Source organism: Fistularia commersonii, chromosome 18 (genome assembly GCF_037954325.1).
Source record: "Fistularia commersonii isolate RoL2024-O1a breed Wild chromosome 18, RoL_Fcom_v1.0, whole genome shotgun sequence".
Taxonomy (NCBI): domain Eukaryota; kingdom Metazoa; phylum Chordata; class Actinopteri; order Syngnathiformes; family Fistulariidae; genus Fistularia; species Fistularia commersonii.
This window is the reverse complement of record NC_141301.1, coordinates 6,655,795-6,671,744: the sequence shown is the minus strand read 5'-3', so window position 1 is coordinate 6,671,744 and position 15,950 is coordinate 6,655,795. Positions and strand designations below refer to the sequence as shown.

The window sequence follows — 15,950 nt, the reverse complement described above, 5'->3', positions numbered from 1 at the left end:
GGTAGCCAGCCCGCCGGCCAATGTGCACCTGGAGCACCTCACTCAGGTTATCCGCCGCCTAGCTGAGCATGGCCTTATTATCAACCCGGCTAAGTGTCAGTTTGTTTTTTTCGTCGATTGATTTCTTAGGGCACCGCATTTCACCGCCGGGCGCAGTTCTGTTGCCATCGAAGGTGCAGGCGGTAACTGATTTCCCGTGTCCCGCGTCAGTCAAAGCGCAGCAGGAGCTCTTCGGCATGGTCAATTTTTACAACCATTTCCTCCCTCGTGCTACTCACCTCCTTCGGCCATGAAGCTTTGCGTTCCCGATGTGCAAAAGACAAGGTTGACTGGACTCCGGAACGGGTTCAAGTTTTTGACGGGGCTATGCGCGCCCGGGCGAATGCGGCCCTCCTCGCCCAACAGCATATAATTTATGCTGATATCATATTAGATGTTGCTCAATTTAATATTTAAAACTCCCTCTTTTTCATTTCATCAGTTCCTTAGTTATACTCTAGAATTAATTCCAACAAAGAGAATGAAGAAAATACACACAAAGACTCACAATGGAAACTCTGCCTGAGAAGTGAACAAGAAATAAAGAAATTACAGAAGCAAAGGCTAAAGATGTACAAGCAGTGAAGGGAAAACTATAATGTTAAGTTGAATGAATGAATAACAAGAACTTAATGATAAACAATTGGTCTTTTTGGTTGCGCTAACTTCTTCACTGTTTTCCAAATAAAAAAATCTGATCTATGCAGTATTGGCTAGATCCTGTGTACAATTTTTAAGGCCTCACTGGAAACAGATTCAAGGCATTTTTTTGTAAATATCTGACAAGTGAGTTCAACACATGGGTTCCATTCTAACAGAGAAAGAGTAAAAGTGAGGGTAGGGAGGACTCATCAAGCAGATCTGAATTAAATTTATGCCTTCATTGAGTGGCTGGAAAGAGGAATGCTGCTTTGTATTTCAAACCCGCTAAATGTACATTGGGAGGTATGCTCTCTATCAGAAGCATAAATTACAAATGACTGTCTCTGCACAATCTCGGTCATCCAGACAATTGTGACTTGAAATACGAGCAACTGTACTTCTTTTGAGATTATATCTTGAAAAAATATTTGGAGATAAAAAAACAACCCAAAAATATTTCTGTATTTTACTTTCACTAATGAAAGCAAGAAACAAGCAAAAAACTCACCATATTTAAGACAATATAAACACTGTCGATCACCAGGCACAGAAAAGACAAGATGATCCCAAAGCTGAGGAAAATGATGGCAGCTCTCAACTATAGGAGACAATGAGAAAGTGAGAATTTTAACATCAATTTGATGGATTAAGAAACCAATCCTGTATTGCTTCAAAATAGTACTAAAAACCAGAGGCGCACTACCTGAAGATTCAATATTTCAGTAAATAAAATTCAGTTTTTTAGTTTTTGTAACTACAGTTAAGGTGCTACAAACATGCTGTTTTAACATCTCTACAGAATGACTTTAACGGTTACAGCCCCTCCAGACAGAGTAGTTTGTTTCTTCCAATTTATCAAAGGCTTGACAAAAACTGCCCCTTGAGCCACAAACAGCAGATCTTAACTAGATAAAGGAAACCGATTAAAGTAGCCTATTTAACAACAAGACCAGACAAGTTATGCCTGATCTCAGGAATTCTTTGAAAACAGGAGTCAGGCGGGTGAAATGATTAGTCAACACATACGACAAACATGGGTAGTTAAACGAGTACTAATCAGTTGGATCTCATCATCTAGCAGCATTTGTGGGGGGGGGCTTGTCCAAGCTTGGATGGGGGAGAGACCCAGAGTTTGGTGGAGAGAAAGGTGAAGCAAGGAGTGAATGCAGTTGGAGTGAGGAAGGTCTAACTGGAAGGTAACTGGGTTTATCTGTTTGATGATCTTTAAGGGTCTGATGAAGCAAGGAGACAACTTCTTGCAGGGCAGGCACCGTTCACTGGTAAGGAGACACATTTTTTGGTCCAAAGTGTAGGTAGGGGGTTCACTTTGCTGCTGGTTGGCAGTGGTCTAGTGATGGCTACAAACTTCTTGTAATCTGTTGTGGACTTGGTCCAAGACACGCTTGGGGTGCATGGCCCCATTCCTCTGGGGCCAGTTTAAGGCCAAATAGTTTGCGGTCCCCCGCACCGTAATTCTGCTCCACCCTGTTCAGTTTTCACAGGTAGTATGCGCAGTTTTGAAGGAAGGTGAGTCTATTGTAGGGGCCCTGTGATAATATCACCCATACCCCTATAGTAGAGGCATCCAATTCTGCAATGAATGGCTCCAACAGGTCTGGTAATATCAGCACAGAGGCGGTCGTGAAGGCCTGTTTCAGGGAGTTGAGCGCAGCGTTCGCTTCTGAGGTCCAAGCCAGGGCCTTGGGTCTATTTTGGAGAGGGGATATCAGTGGGGTGGCAATCCCGCTGTAATTCTGAGTAAACTGATGGTAGAAGTTAGAAAATCCCAGAAACTGCTCGAGTTCCTTTTGGGCCAGTTTACTACCACCTAAATCTTGTGGTGATATCCATGCCGACTCCTTAAGGTTCTATCCAGTATCCACCTAAATATTCCACTTTAGTGAGATATAAGTGGCACTTCTCTGCCTTGAGAAATAGATTGTTCTGGTGAAGGATGGAGAGCACTTTGCAAACAGGGTGATGGTCAGATCTGAGTAAATTAAGATATTGTCAATGGATTTATTCAGTAACGGGCAAAAGACCTAAATCTGGAAACTTTGGTATATGGCTGGAATATTCACTAGCCAATAAGGTATCACCAGGTATTCGTAGAGGTCTGTGGGGGTTAGAAATGTGGTTTTCCCACTCATCACCTTTTTGGATTTGAAGAAGGTTATAGGCAATTCTGAGGTCAAGTTAATTGAAAATTTGTGCTCCCCGAAGATGTTCCAGGGCTTTGGGAACCAGGGGAAGTGGGTACCTGAATTTCACCAATGCTCAATTGTGCATCCCATATTCTATGCAGGAGCACGGACACCTACTTTTTTTTGCTACAGAAAAAGATGCTGCAGGCAAAGTGGATTGACAGCTAACTTTGTTTGACCAGCTCTCGAGTATAGCAGTCAACCGCTTCCTGCTCAGGGACCGAAAAAGGATAGCTCCAGCCACAGGATAAAATCAATACAGCAGTCCAAGGGGGCAACTGAGAGGCTCTGGCTGGGCAAAATACATTGTGGTAGGCAGACTACTCAGAGGAGCACAGTTCCTGCGAACTCTCTACAAAGGTTGCCTGCAGGAGAATAGGGTAGATAATAGCAGATAATAGCAAGAAACATGCACATAGGACTGTCCCAGCCAGAATGGAGCCGGGATGCTTCTTGCCACACCCAAAGTAGTTTGTATATCAGCTGGGCAGATCTCTGAAAACTGGCTCAGGCTCTGCTCAGTTTTCTCATTATGGTAACACATGACGCCCTACCAAGCCCTCAAACCTCCACCAACGGCTTGGGAATGAGCAATGCTTTGATGCGGGACCATCAATGCCTCACTCCAGTATGTGCTGTAAGGTGTCAAAATTGCACTGACACAGGGTTAGCCAGATGGAGGTACAACCAAGTGCTCAGGAAGGTGGCAGATGTGCTGGAGAAAAGCAGGCAGGAGGCAAACAACCAGAGCTGACATAGGATCTATTTCCTCAGGCAGGGGGAACCCATACCAGTCACAAGAGACCACCTGCCTAGCTATTTGCACCAGGGGCAGAGTGTAAGATAGAACTGGACCTGGGCCTGGATCTGGGTAAGCCACTCTAGTTCCCACAGGAAATATGCAGCACCATCTGGTGCTGAGGTCTGTAGCTGACAGTGCCATAGGAGGAGGGGCTCGAAGCTGCCTGGGAGAGAAAGAAGACTAAGTATGCAGACCTGGTCACAGAGTGGAGAGAGAGTGGATGGCGCATGAGGCTGTACCCATTAGAGGCGGGAGTCAGAGAGGATGCCCCTGCCATGCAAAGTCCACCACAGGCACCGCTGAAGGTGGGTCAGGCCTAAGGCTTCGCAGGAAAGACCACCTTCCTGTGATGAATACAGGCAAATGAGGTAGAGGGGCTGATTTACTGCTGCCAACATCATTCATTTCAGAATCATAATAAAGTTTTCTTTCCCCCTTACCACTGACTGAAATGTTTTGTTAATATTGCGACTGTATAATGAAGTCTGCTGAGGCACAGGAGTATGCCAGTGGGACAGGACATGTATGAAATGTCCAGGGCAGTAGTGAGAAGTGCTGTTAGTGTGTAAAAGGAGTTTTCAACTGTATAAGAGATGAGCTCTGAGCCCCTTCTTATTATTGACAGTGATGGATATGTTGACATAAGGTCAGACAGAAATCTCCATGGAGTATGATGTTGCGAATTGCAAGGTTGATGAAGATCTTAAAAAGGTGGAGGTATGCCATGGATAGGAAAAGATTGATAGTGCATGTGTGAGAATGAGAGTGACCCAAGTGGACAGGGAGCAGTGATAAAGCAGGTGGGGAATTTTAAGTACCTTGGGTGAGCATGACTGTAGAGCAGGGGTGTTAAACTTAAATACACAGTGGGCCAAAATGTAAAATTCGGCACAAGTTGAGTGGTTCATGTTTCTTTGAAAAACTTATTGAGATGAACTTATTGTACATATTGCCCTGAAACTAGAAAAGCTTTTACATTATTGCCTATTAAAATAACATTAAACATTGCATACATTTAAAAAAATCAGTTGCAACAATTTCTTATGGCTCTATCTGCAGCATTTCCAGGGTAATTTCTAATAAAAATATTTTTCTGCAGCTTCTTCCTCTCCTTTCAGCTTTTCCCTTCAGGGGTCACCACAGCGAATCAACCTTCTCCATCTAACCTTATTCTCTGTATCCTTCTCTCTCACACCAACTACCTTCATAACCTCTCTCACAATGTCCATAAATCTTCTCTTTGGTCTTCCTCGAGACCTCCTGTCTGTCCAATTCCATTATCCGTCTACCAATATATTCACTATCCCTTCTCCGTACATGACCGAACCATCTCAGTCTGGCTTCCTTTCTTTTAATTCTGGCTGATAGTCTTCTATCACATAGTGCCCCTGACTCTTTTCTGCACCCATTCCAACCTGTTTGAACCTGTCTCTTCACTTCTTTCCACACTCTTCGTTGCTCTGGATTGTTGACCCCAAGGACTCTCACTATGTCATCTGCAAATATCTATGGAGATTCCTGTCTAACCTCATCTGTCAGCCTGTCCATCACTACTGCAACCAAGAAGGGGCTCAGAGCTGATCCCTGATGAAGTCCCACCTTAACCTTGAACTTCTCTGTTACCTCAACAGCACAGTACCAGAGCTCCTCTCTTGGCACCCTGTCACATGCTTTTTCTAGGTCTACAAAAACCCAATACGGCTCCCTCTTGCCTTCTCTGTACTTCTCTATTGCATTCTCAAAGCAAATACTGCATACTGCTGTTCACAAATGCTGACTTCTGCTTTCAGTCTAGTTTCAACTACTTTTTCCCATAACTTCATTGTATGGCTCATCGACTTTATCCCTCTATAGTTGCCGCAATGCTACACGTCCCCCTTACTCTTAAAAATGGGCACCATCACACTTTGTCTCCATTCTTCTGGAATCTTCTCACTCTCTAAAATCCTGTTGAATAATCGAGTCAGAAACTCTACTGCTGCCTCTCCTAGACACATCCATACCTCCATAGGTATATCATCAGGACCAACTGCCTTTCCACTCTTCATCCTCTTCAATGCCACCCTCTCTTTCATTTTCCATATTCATCAGCTCTTCAGAGTACTCTTTCCATCTTCGATTACTCTTCTAGCATCTGCCAATACATTTCCCCCTCTATCCTTAATCACCTGGACCTGTTGTACATCCTTTCCATCGTTATTTCTCTATTTCGCTATACCCCTGTATGGATCATTCTCTCCCTCCTTACCGTTCAACTGAGCATACAAGTCATCGAATGCCCTTTGTTTTGTCTTTGCTACCTCTATCTTTACATTACGCTGTATCTCCCTGTACTCCTGTCTGTTCTCTTCAGTCCTCACAGTGTCCCACTTTTTCTTTGTGAACCGCTTTCTCTGTATATACTCTTTCACTTTGTCATTCCAAAGTTGCCCAGGCCATCAGTGAAATAAAATATACAGGCTTGATATTTTAGGAATCAGCGAGTGTCGATGGACTGGATCTGGGCGCCAAACAATGAATGACGGGTCAGTTATACTCCACTCAGAGCATGAAGACAAACACATACATGGCGTGGCTTAAATAGTCTCCAAACCAAAGGCAAAAACCTTGTTTGAATGGAAACCTATTAGTGACAGAATAATCAGAGCTCGCTTCAATTCCAAACACTGCAAACTGACCATCATACAGTGTTATGCTCCTACAAATGAAGCTGAGACAGAGGACAACGATGACTGGTACGAGGAGCTACAACAAACTGTCTCCAAGGTCCCTCTGCATGATATGTTGCTGATCATAGGTGACATGAATTCCAAGGTTGGGGCCGATAATGACAACTGGGACAGAGCTGTACGGAGTCACAGCTGTGGTGTGCGGAACAATAATGGTGAGCGTCTCGTTGACTTCTGCCTGGAAAACAACTGCACTGTTGGCGGTGCCATCTTCCCACATAAGGACATTAACAAGCTTACTTGGAAGTCACCTGACAGTCAAACAACCAACCAGATCGACCACATCTTAATTAACAGGAAGTGGTGCAGGTCTCTCCAAGATGTAAGAGTTTCCTGTGGTGCAGATGCCAACAGTGACCACTATCTGGTAACAACCATTATCAAGCTGAAACTCCGGACAGCTAAACAACAAGGTCAGCGCAGCATATAATTTAACATCAGCAGACTGAAATGCCCAGAGACCAACAAGGAGTTTGTGTTGCAGCTGAATAACCGTTTCAGTGCTCTTGGCTGCTTGGCCGACTCAACTGATGAGGGCTCTGATATTCACACCAAGTGGGAAACCATCGAGAACACCTATGTTGAGACTGCCACCAAAGTCCTGGGATACAGAGAGAAAAACAACAAGGAGTGGCTGACACCTGGGACTTGGCAGAAAATTGGGCAAAGGAAGCAGCTAAAGGCTAAGATGCTGAACACAAAGTTATTGAGGTTCCGCAAACAGGCCCAAGATGTCTATAAGAACAAGAACAAGGAGATCAAAAAGAGTGCAAGGAGTGACAAAAGGGCCTTTGTTGAGATCTTAGCTCACAAAGCAGAATGGGCAGCTGCAGGAGGTGAAATGAGTGTTGTATACAAAATCACTAAACAACTCTGTGGCAAGAAAACCAGCCAATCTGCTCCTGTGAAAGACGAGGAAGGGAACAACCTCTTAACAGAGAGTGAACAGGCAGCAAGATGGGTACAGCACTTCAGTGAAGTCCTCAACTGCCCTGAGCCAGAACACCCCGCTACCCCAACACCTGCAAACAACACACTCAACATCAACACCAGCCCCCCAACTGTAACAGAAGTCAAGAGTGCCATCAAAGCAACAAAGAATGGGAAAGCTGCAGGCATAGACTCCATTCACGCCGAAATGCTGAAGGCTGACCTTAACACCTCAGCCAAGATCCTCACAGACCTGTTCAAGAACATCTGGGAAAAAAATTGAAATTCCTGAGGACTGGGCCAGAGGCCTGATTGCGAAAAAGGCAATCTCCAAAACTACAACAACTGGCAAGGCATCACATTGCTGTCCATGCCATCCAAGGTCTTTTGCAGAATCTTGCTGAGCAGAATTGATGAGGCAATTGACACCAAACTGAGGCCAGAACAGGCAGGATTCTGGAAAGGAAGAGGGTGCACAGACCAGATTTTCACAATACGGAACATCATTGAACAATGTCTGGAGTGGAACAGTCCATTGTAAATCAATTTTATCGACTGTCGGAAAGCCTATGACAGCTTACACCGTGACACCTTGTGGAAGATCGTTGAATCCTATGGCGTTCCCCCTAAGATGACTGCATTGATAAAGATGTTCTACCATCAATTTGAATGTAGTGTCATTCTTAATAGCAACCTCACTGACAGTTTCCCTGTGGAATCTGGTGTACGCCAGGGATGCATCATCTCCCCCATTCTCTTCCTGATAGCCATGGACTGGACCATGCTAAAGACCATCTCAGACAAGCCAAGGGGCATCCAGTGGACTCTCTTTACCTAGCTGGAAGATCTTGATTATGCTGATGACCTTGCTGTACTTTCTGCCACCATACTCACTGGCAAGAGAAGACTAACTGGATAGACACATTTGCCAAACAGATCGGCCTGAACATAAACATCTCCAAAACCCAAGTCATGTGCATAAAATCCACACCACATGCACCAATCACATTGGACGGGAATCCTCTCGACTATGTTGAGGAGTTCGCAAAACTTGGAAGTCTCCTGAGCAAGGACAATGCATGCAGCAAGGACATCAACATAAAGCTCGGGAGAGCTCGCAGCACTTTTGCAAGCCTTCAGACATCTGGAAATCAAAGCAGTATAGCCTTAAAACCAGGCTTCAACTGTATAAAAGCAATGTTAAGTCAGTCCTCCTTTATGGCTCAAGAGTGCTGGCGAGCGGTTTGAGAGTGACATGAAAAGGATAAATACCTTTCACAATGGATGTCTACGGAAGATATGTCGCATTTTTTGGCCTGAAAAGACCTCCAATGAGGACTTGTACAGAAAAACAAACTGTCGCAATGTCTTGCTGGAAATTAAGCATTGCCGACTCAGATAGCTCGGACATGTCCTCCGAATGGACCAGGACTGCATTCCTAAAGTAGCCCTGAGATGGACCCCATTTGGAAAGGGGAAACAAGGAAGGCCAAAAACAACCTGCCGGAGACCTCAGAACTGAAGATGGCAAACCTTACAAGGGGTGAAGCACAACATGCTGCACAGGACAGGACTAGATGGAAGCAGATAGTCGAGGCCTAATGTTCCATCCGGAACAAAGAGGATTAACTAACTAACTTTGTCATTCCACCACCAAGTCTCCTTATCTAGTTTCCTTACAGATGGCATACCAAGTACTCTACTACCTGTCTCCCTGATAACATTAGCTGTAGTTGTCCAATCATCTGGAAGCTCTCCCTGACCACCCAGAGCCCTTCCCAACTCCTCCCTGAAAACCATACAACACTCCTCCCCTTTCAGCTTCCACCACTTTGTCCACTGCTCAGCTTTTGTCCTCTTGAGCTTCCTTATCACCAGAGTCACCCTACAAACCACGATCCTCTGCTGTCTGGCTATACTCTCACCTACAACTACTTTGCAGTCACCGATCTCTTTCAGGTTACCTCGTCTGTACAAGATGTAGTCTATCTGCATGCTCCTACCTCCACTCTTATAGGTTACCCTATGTTCCTGTTTTTTCTGGAAAAAGGTGTTCACTACAGCTATTTCCATCCTTTTTGCAAAATCAACCACCACCTGTCCCTCTGTGTTCCTATTCTGTATACCAAATCTGTCCATCACTTCTTCATCCTCGCTATTGCCTGCACCAACATGTCCATTGAATTCTGCACCAATTTACCACTCTCAGCTCTTGGGATATTGTGCATCTCTTCATCTTGCTCATTCCAGAACTTCTCCTCAAACTCACATCCCACCTGCAGGGCATAGCAGGTAACAATATTGAGCATCACACCTTCTATTTCCAATTTCAGCCTCATAAGTCTATCTGACATTCTTTACGTCTCCAGAACATTCCTAACAAACTCCTCCTTCAAAATAATTCCTACTCCATTTCTCTTCTTGTCAGTACCATGATAGCACAACTTAAAGCCTGCTCCTAAGCTTCTAACCGTACTACATTTCCACCTGGTCTCCTGGACACACACTATATCCACCTTCCTTCTCTGCATCATGTCGACCAACTCTCTACCTTTTCCTGTCATTCTCCCAATATGCAAAGTGCCTACTCTCAGTCCTGGAGTCTTGCCTTTCCTCTTCTCTCTTTCCTTCCAAACACGCTCTCCTCCTCTCCTTCTTTCCACAGCTAAAAAAGAATTTCCTTTAAAGAAAAATCCAACATGCCTGGCTGTAACTACAAAAATGTACAAAAAAGAAATATTACAGCTCAGTTTTCCGCTCTCTGATGTTCTCTAGTCTAAGCCAGAAACTTGAACCTTGAACTGACAAAGTCTGTGCCTATAAACAACTTAAAACATTTAATACAAAAAAAATCTGTTGCATTTATTTCTTATGGCTCTATAAGTAACACATTCCCTTCCAAATGTGTAAGCCACCTGAGGAATGGAAAAGCTTCACTTAGCATCACATACCAATGTATCAGGTGCCCCTTTTTCAAAATTTTTCAACTACACATTCCCATGCGTGACATACCAATGCATAAGGCACTCCATTCTGGTCGGCTGTCTCGTCAGAGGAATGCAATTTCTCCTTTAGAACACAAATGAGCAAAATACTAACTCTGCTTTTATTTCTGTTAGGTTTAAAGGGAATTACAAATATTCATGTAGGCATGACGCTCCAGGTATGTCGAAAAATGACAAGAGAGGGGTTCCCAATGCCTCAGTATGTGACGCGGAAGGAAACCTTCAACATTCGTCAGGCGGTTGATGCATTGGGGTGAGAATGAGCTGCTGTAAGTAGCTTTCCATCCATCTTCTGCCACTCATCCTGCACTCAGGGTTGCAAGGGTGTAAGCAGCTATTCCTGATGAATTTCCTGAGAAATTTTTCGCAGATTTTCTCACGTACCCTGCCCACCAGTCCACTCTTTTGACCACACATCACTCAAACTGTTGTCAGTGTCACAAGATTATCCCAAGCCAGGCCCATTTTATTTACACATCCACATACCGCTTCGAAGATATCCTTTCCTCTAGTTGTACCATGTATTGATGTTACCCCAGAGGTTCCTCTGTTATGCAGACATCTGAGTCCACTCCACAGATAAAAATGGACAGCTGCACAGTATCAGAAGTGTCGCTGCTCTCTCCGCAAACATATCCTCTGCCTCCCACCTGTCATTAAACCCCCTGTTTTCAAAGTCCACCTTTTGTTTAGCCATTTTTGGGAGGGTGGAGTAGCTGACAGGTGACAACAGGTGACTCAGCAAGGCCAGCTGATGAGTGGATGGGGCTCGCACATTGTGGGACTTGTAGTATTAATGGTGCTTGCAACATTTCAGCAGGCCAGCTCTAATACTTTATTTAAATATTATCCTGCGGGCCAAAGATAATCCTACTGTATCCCGGATTTGGCCCACAAGCCTTGAGTTTGACATGTGCTGTAGAGCAAGGCGTACAAGATGGTGGTAAGACCAGTGATGTATGGTTTAGAGATAGTGGCAATAAAGAAAAGACAGGAGGCAGAGGAGGTAGAGATGAAGATAATGTTGTTCTCTTTGGGAGTGACAAGGACGGGTAGGATCAAGAATTGGTCCTTCAGAAGGACAGCACATGTTAGATGTTTCAGAGAGGCCAAACTGATATGGTTTGAGCCTGTACTAAGCAGAGATAGTTCATACATTAGAAGACAGATGCTTATGTTGAAACTGCATAGCAGGGGGCTTAGAGGAAGCCTGAGGAGGAGATTTATGGGTGGGGTGAAGCAGGACATGAAGTAGGTTCTTGTGAGAGAAGAAGATGCAGAGAAAAGGGTTAGATGGAGGCAGATGATTCGTGGTGGGGACCTCTGATGAGAACAGCTGACAGGAAAAGAAATAGATCAAGACTTCTTTATTCTCGAGCCCTAACTGAAATGAGGATCCCACTAAGTTTGAAAACTTGGGTTTGTCTCTTCCATTTATGTGAGTATAGGTGAAAAAAAGTATTCAGTTAACTAAATTCAGAATACATGTTGTTTAACAGCAACAAAAATTAAACCCTTACAATTACAATCCCCATGACTTCCAATAGTTCTGTTTTGCTGTATGACTGTAAGCGCATCTAGAGAAATAAGCATGGGTTACTTCAAATTATGCTATCAAATAATTGGCAAACATATAAATTACATTACCAAATAACATGCTTATTGTCTAATTACTTTAGAAGAGAGGGACCCTTTATTTTTGAGCAAGGCAGGAGGAATGGGAAGAGCAGAGGAGGTGCTGTGTAAAGATAGATGAGATACAAATCTATCTGATGAGTTTCTGAAATAGAAAAGAACATTGGCTATACACAACACAGAATGACCCCTTAATCACTGTAAAGCCTATTATTTCTTATTTTTGGATACCTTCATATTCATACAAACTAGGTAATAGCTTTGTTGATGTATTTGAAATTGAAATTAAATTAGATTAAAAATAAAATGTAGTAATGTCACACAGATTCTGTATTTCTTGGTAAATCTACATTTGACATAATAATGTGGTATTTCATGTAAAGTTTAACCTTCTCTTCACCGTTACTTACATTAAATTTTCTGAGGTTTAGCAGTTTATACACTGTGAAACTACCGAGACAAGTAGTGCGGCTATTGCAGATTAAGATCACAGTTTATTTCTACAGAAATCAGACATTTATGATATTTTGAGAATAATAAATTTAAATTTTCATAAAACAGCTGTTATTTGAGCAGCGCTTATTAGGTTTCATAGGTTTCAAATAAAATCCAGAGGGGCAGCACCTTGGTACAGCACAATGGTAAGCGCTCCTGCCTCAGCAAGAAGGTCGCTGGTTAGATTGTGACTAGGGGCCTTTCTGTGGAGAGTCTGTTCTCCCTTTGTGTAAGGAGGTGTCCTCTGGTTTCCTTCCATAGGCCAAAAACATGCCATACTTTAATCGGAGACTCTAAATTGCCACATTTAGACATATTAATGAGGGAGTGAATGGTTGTATGTCTCTGTATGTGGCTTGAAATTGATTGGCATCTAGTCCAGAATGTGCCCTGCCTCCCCCCAAAAAACAGCTGGGATTGACTTCGGCAACCCCATGACCCTGACTGCAGGTTAAATGGAATAGATCATAAATGAATGAATCAATTAACTTTGAGGGGCTAGACAGACAATTTTATAGAACAATGAAAAGTGAGGTTAATGTTAAGTTCCAACCAAGAAATTGAAAAATACATCAAACTATATTCTGAAAAAAATTAATGCACATACTCACATTTTGGATAACAGTGCTAGCTTTACTGCTAAACACACTTTCTTGACCTCATACCCGCTTTCATTTATCACAGTGTCAGCTTACCGATTTGGGGGAATATTTTAGTAACAAAATACAATAAGCACGAGTATTCAAATCAGGAAATTATATCCTAACATGAAATCCAGACATGAAGAGGGAATTTTAGCCCTGAATGAGAATGTAGCTATTGCTTAACATCTGAGGTACAACAAAGCTGATTAGTCAAGAAATATAGGAATGAAGAAATTCTAGTGACTGGCATGATCATTTTAAAAATGGATATAGCTGTTCTTGAATACACAACATCTGCAGAAAACAAACAATCTGCTCTCTATTTTGGTTCGTTTGATTTTCTTCAACAGAGATCTAAAAAAAAGTTTTCTTCATTTAATGAGGTCCACATTTGGGTATTGCTTGTTCTCAACAAGACACACAAAAGGAAAAAGGTACAATACCCATGCACTTCATTTCAATATTTCACAAGCTTTAGACCTAATTGATTTCTTGCATAAATATAATGCAGCGTCATGGCAGCACAGACCGGTGACTCCCTATTGGTGCCGATGACCTACAGGGAACCAATTGAAACTGGGCTACTGTAGGTCAAAGAAGGAGAGGAGGACTTTGAATATTGGGAGTATGACAGGAAAAGGTAGAGAGTTAGTCGGCATGATGCGGAGAAGGAAAGCGGATATACTGTGTGTCCAGGAGACCAGGTGGGAAGGTAGTAAGGTTAGAAGCTTAGGAGCAGGCTTTAAGTTGTACTATCATGGTACTGACAAGAAGAGAAATGGAGTAGGAATTATTTTGAAGGAGGAGTTTGTTAGGAATGTTCTGGAGACGTAAAGAATGTCAGATAGACTTATGAGGCTGAAACTGGAAATAGAAGGTGTGATGCTCAATATTGTTACCTGCTATGCCCTGCAGGTGGGATGTGAGTTTGAGGAGAAGTTCTGGAATGAGCAAGATGAAGTGATGCACAATATCCCAAGAGATGAGAGACTGTTAATTGGTACAGAATTCAATGGGCATGTTGGTGCAGGCAATAGCGGGGATGAAGAAGTGATGGGGAGATTTGGTATACAGGATAGGAATGCAGAGGGCCAGGTGGCGGTAGATTTTGCAAAAAGGATGAAAATAGCTGTAGTGAACACCTACTTCCAGAAAAGACAGGAACATAGGGTAATTATATGAGCAAGGGTAGGAGAACGCAGGTAGAAAGTTTTGTCCCGTCTTGTCTCTTTATCCTGTCTTGTCTAGACGGGATAATCTGTGAGAGATCAGTGCCGGCAAAGAAGTTGTAGGTGAGAGTGTAGCCTGACAGCATGGGATAGTGGTTTGTAGGGTGACTCTGGTGACGAGGAAGATCAAGAGGACAAAGGCAGAGCTGAGGACGAAGTGGTAAAGCTGAAAAGGGTGGAGTGTTCTATGGTTTTCGGGGAGGAGTTGAGAAGGGCTCTGGGTGGTCAGTTGGTTCCTGATAATATATCTGTGGAGGTGTGGAAGTGAGAGGCAGCGGTAGTTTCTGACCACATTATTCAACAGGATCTTAGAGAGTGAGAAGATACATGAAGAATGGAAGAATGGAGACGAAGTGTGATGGTGCCCATTTTTAAGAGTAAGGGGGATGTGTGATGAGCCATAAAATGAAGTTATGGGAAAGAGTAGTGGAAACTAGACTGACAACAGTAGTCAGTATTTGTGAACAGCACTATAGCTTCATGCCTAGAAAGAGTACTACAGATGTAGTATTTGCTTTGAGAATGCTACTTCTAGTACAAGGTAGCACAAGGATGACCAGAGGGAGCTGCATTGAGTCTTTGTAGAACTAGGAAAAGCTGGAATTGGAGCTGCCTGGTTGGACGTCTCGAGAAAGACCAAAAAGAAGATTTATAGATGTGGTGAGAGAGGATATGAAGGTAGTTGGTGTGAGAGCGGAGGATACAGAGAATAGGGTTAGATGGAGAAGATTGATTTGCTGTGGCGACCCCTGAAGGAAAAAAAAAACAGAAGAAGAAGAAGAAGAAGAAGAAGAAGAAGAAGAAGAAGAAGAAGAAGAAGAAGAAGAAGAAGAAGAAGAAGAGGAGGAAGAAAAAGAAGACTTCTTGCACAAATATGGTAACTTAATGCATGATTATATATCCATTATACATTATCATGCATAACACAACCAAAAAGCTTATTATCTTATCTGGAGTCAAACCAAGTTTGGATATTTCTCTTTCAATTAACCTTATTCTATTTAAACCTTGTAACTGTATGAGAAAATATATCTAATGAACCCATCAAATTTGATTGCATATCATTCTTCGTGCGTTTGTCTTTTCTCTTTTATTTATTTATTTATTTGGTTGGGACAGTTCATGTTAATTAACAAACGTGAGACATGCATGCAAACACACCACTCCGGATTGTAGCCATGGGCTAATTTTCATCCGATTTCCCACAGTTGTGCTCACAAACACACTCTCATTCATCCTGACCTATTGTACATGTTTTTTAGTGGTAGGGGAAACCGGTGTGTTGGTGTTCAATCCAGGCCACACTAAACTAAACTAAACTAAACTAAACTAAACTAAACTAAACTAAACTTTTATGTACTCAAAGAAATCAAAAATAAAGGAAATTGCACATAAAATGCTTCAATGGGAAAATCTTTTTATAGATTAATTATGAGAATAAGCAGAATTTAATATGGGGGAAATTTTTTATTTGAGATATACATATGTCTATTTTACATGTAAATTTGAGTTGAACAGCATAGTTGTTTTTTTTTACTTGTAGAATTCTTGATGATGGTTAACTTAGCAGAAGATTTTGGAAAAAACTCATCCTCT

General features: G+C 42.7%; 1 protein-coding gene across 1 annotated transcript in view; it reads right to left on the bottom strand.

Annotated features, from left to right (window-relative positions):
* The window catches only part of LOC147224268 (transmembrane protein 255B), a 36,227-nt gene that overhangs the window by 12,908 nt on the left and 7,369 nt on the right, over nucleotides 1-15,950 (bottom strand). Inside the window, exon 4 of the mRNA XM_086164653.1 lies at nucleotides 1,190-1,279. Coding sequence (XP_086020779.1) covers nucleotides 1,190-1,279 — 90 coding nt within the window. The remainder of the gene's footprint in view (nucleotides 1-1,189; nucleotides 1,280-15,950) is intronic.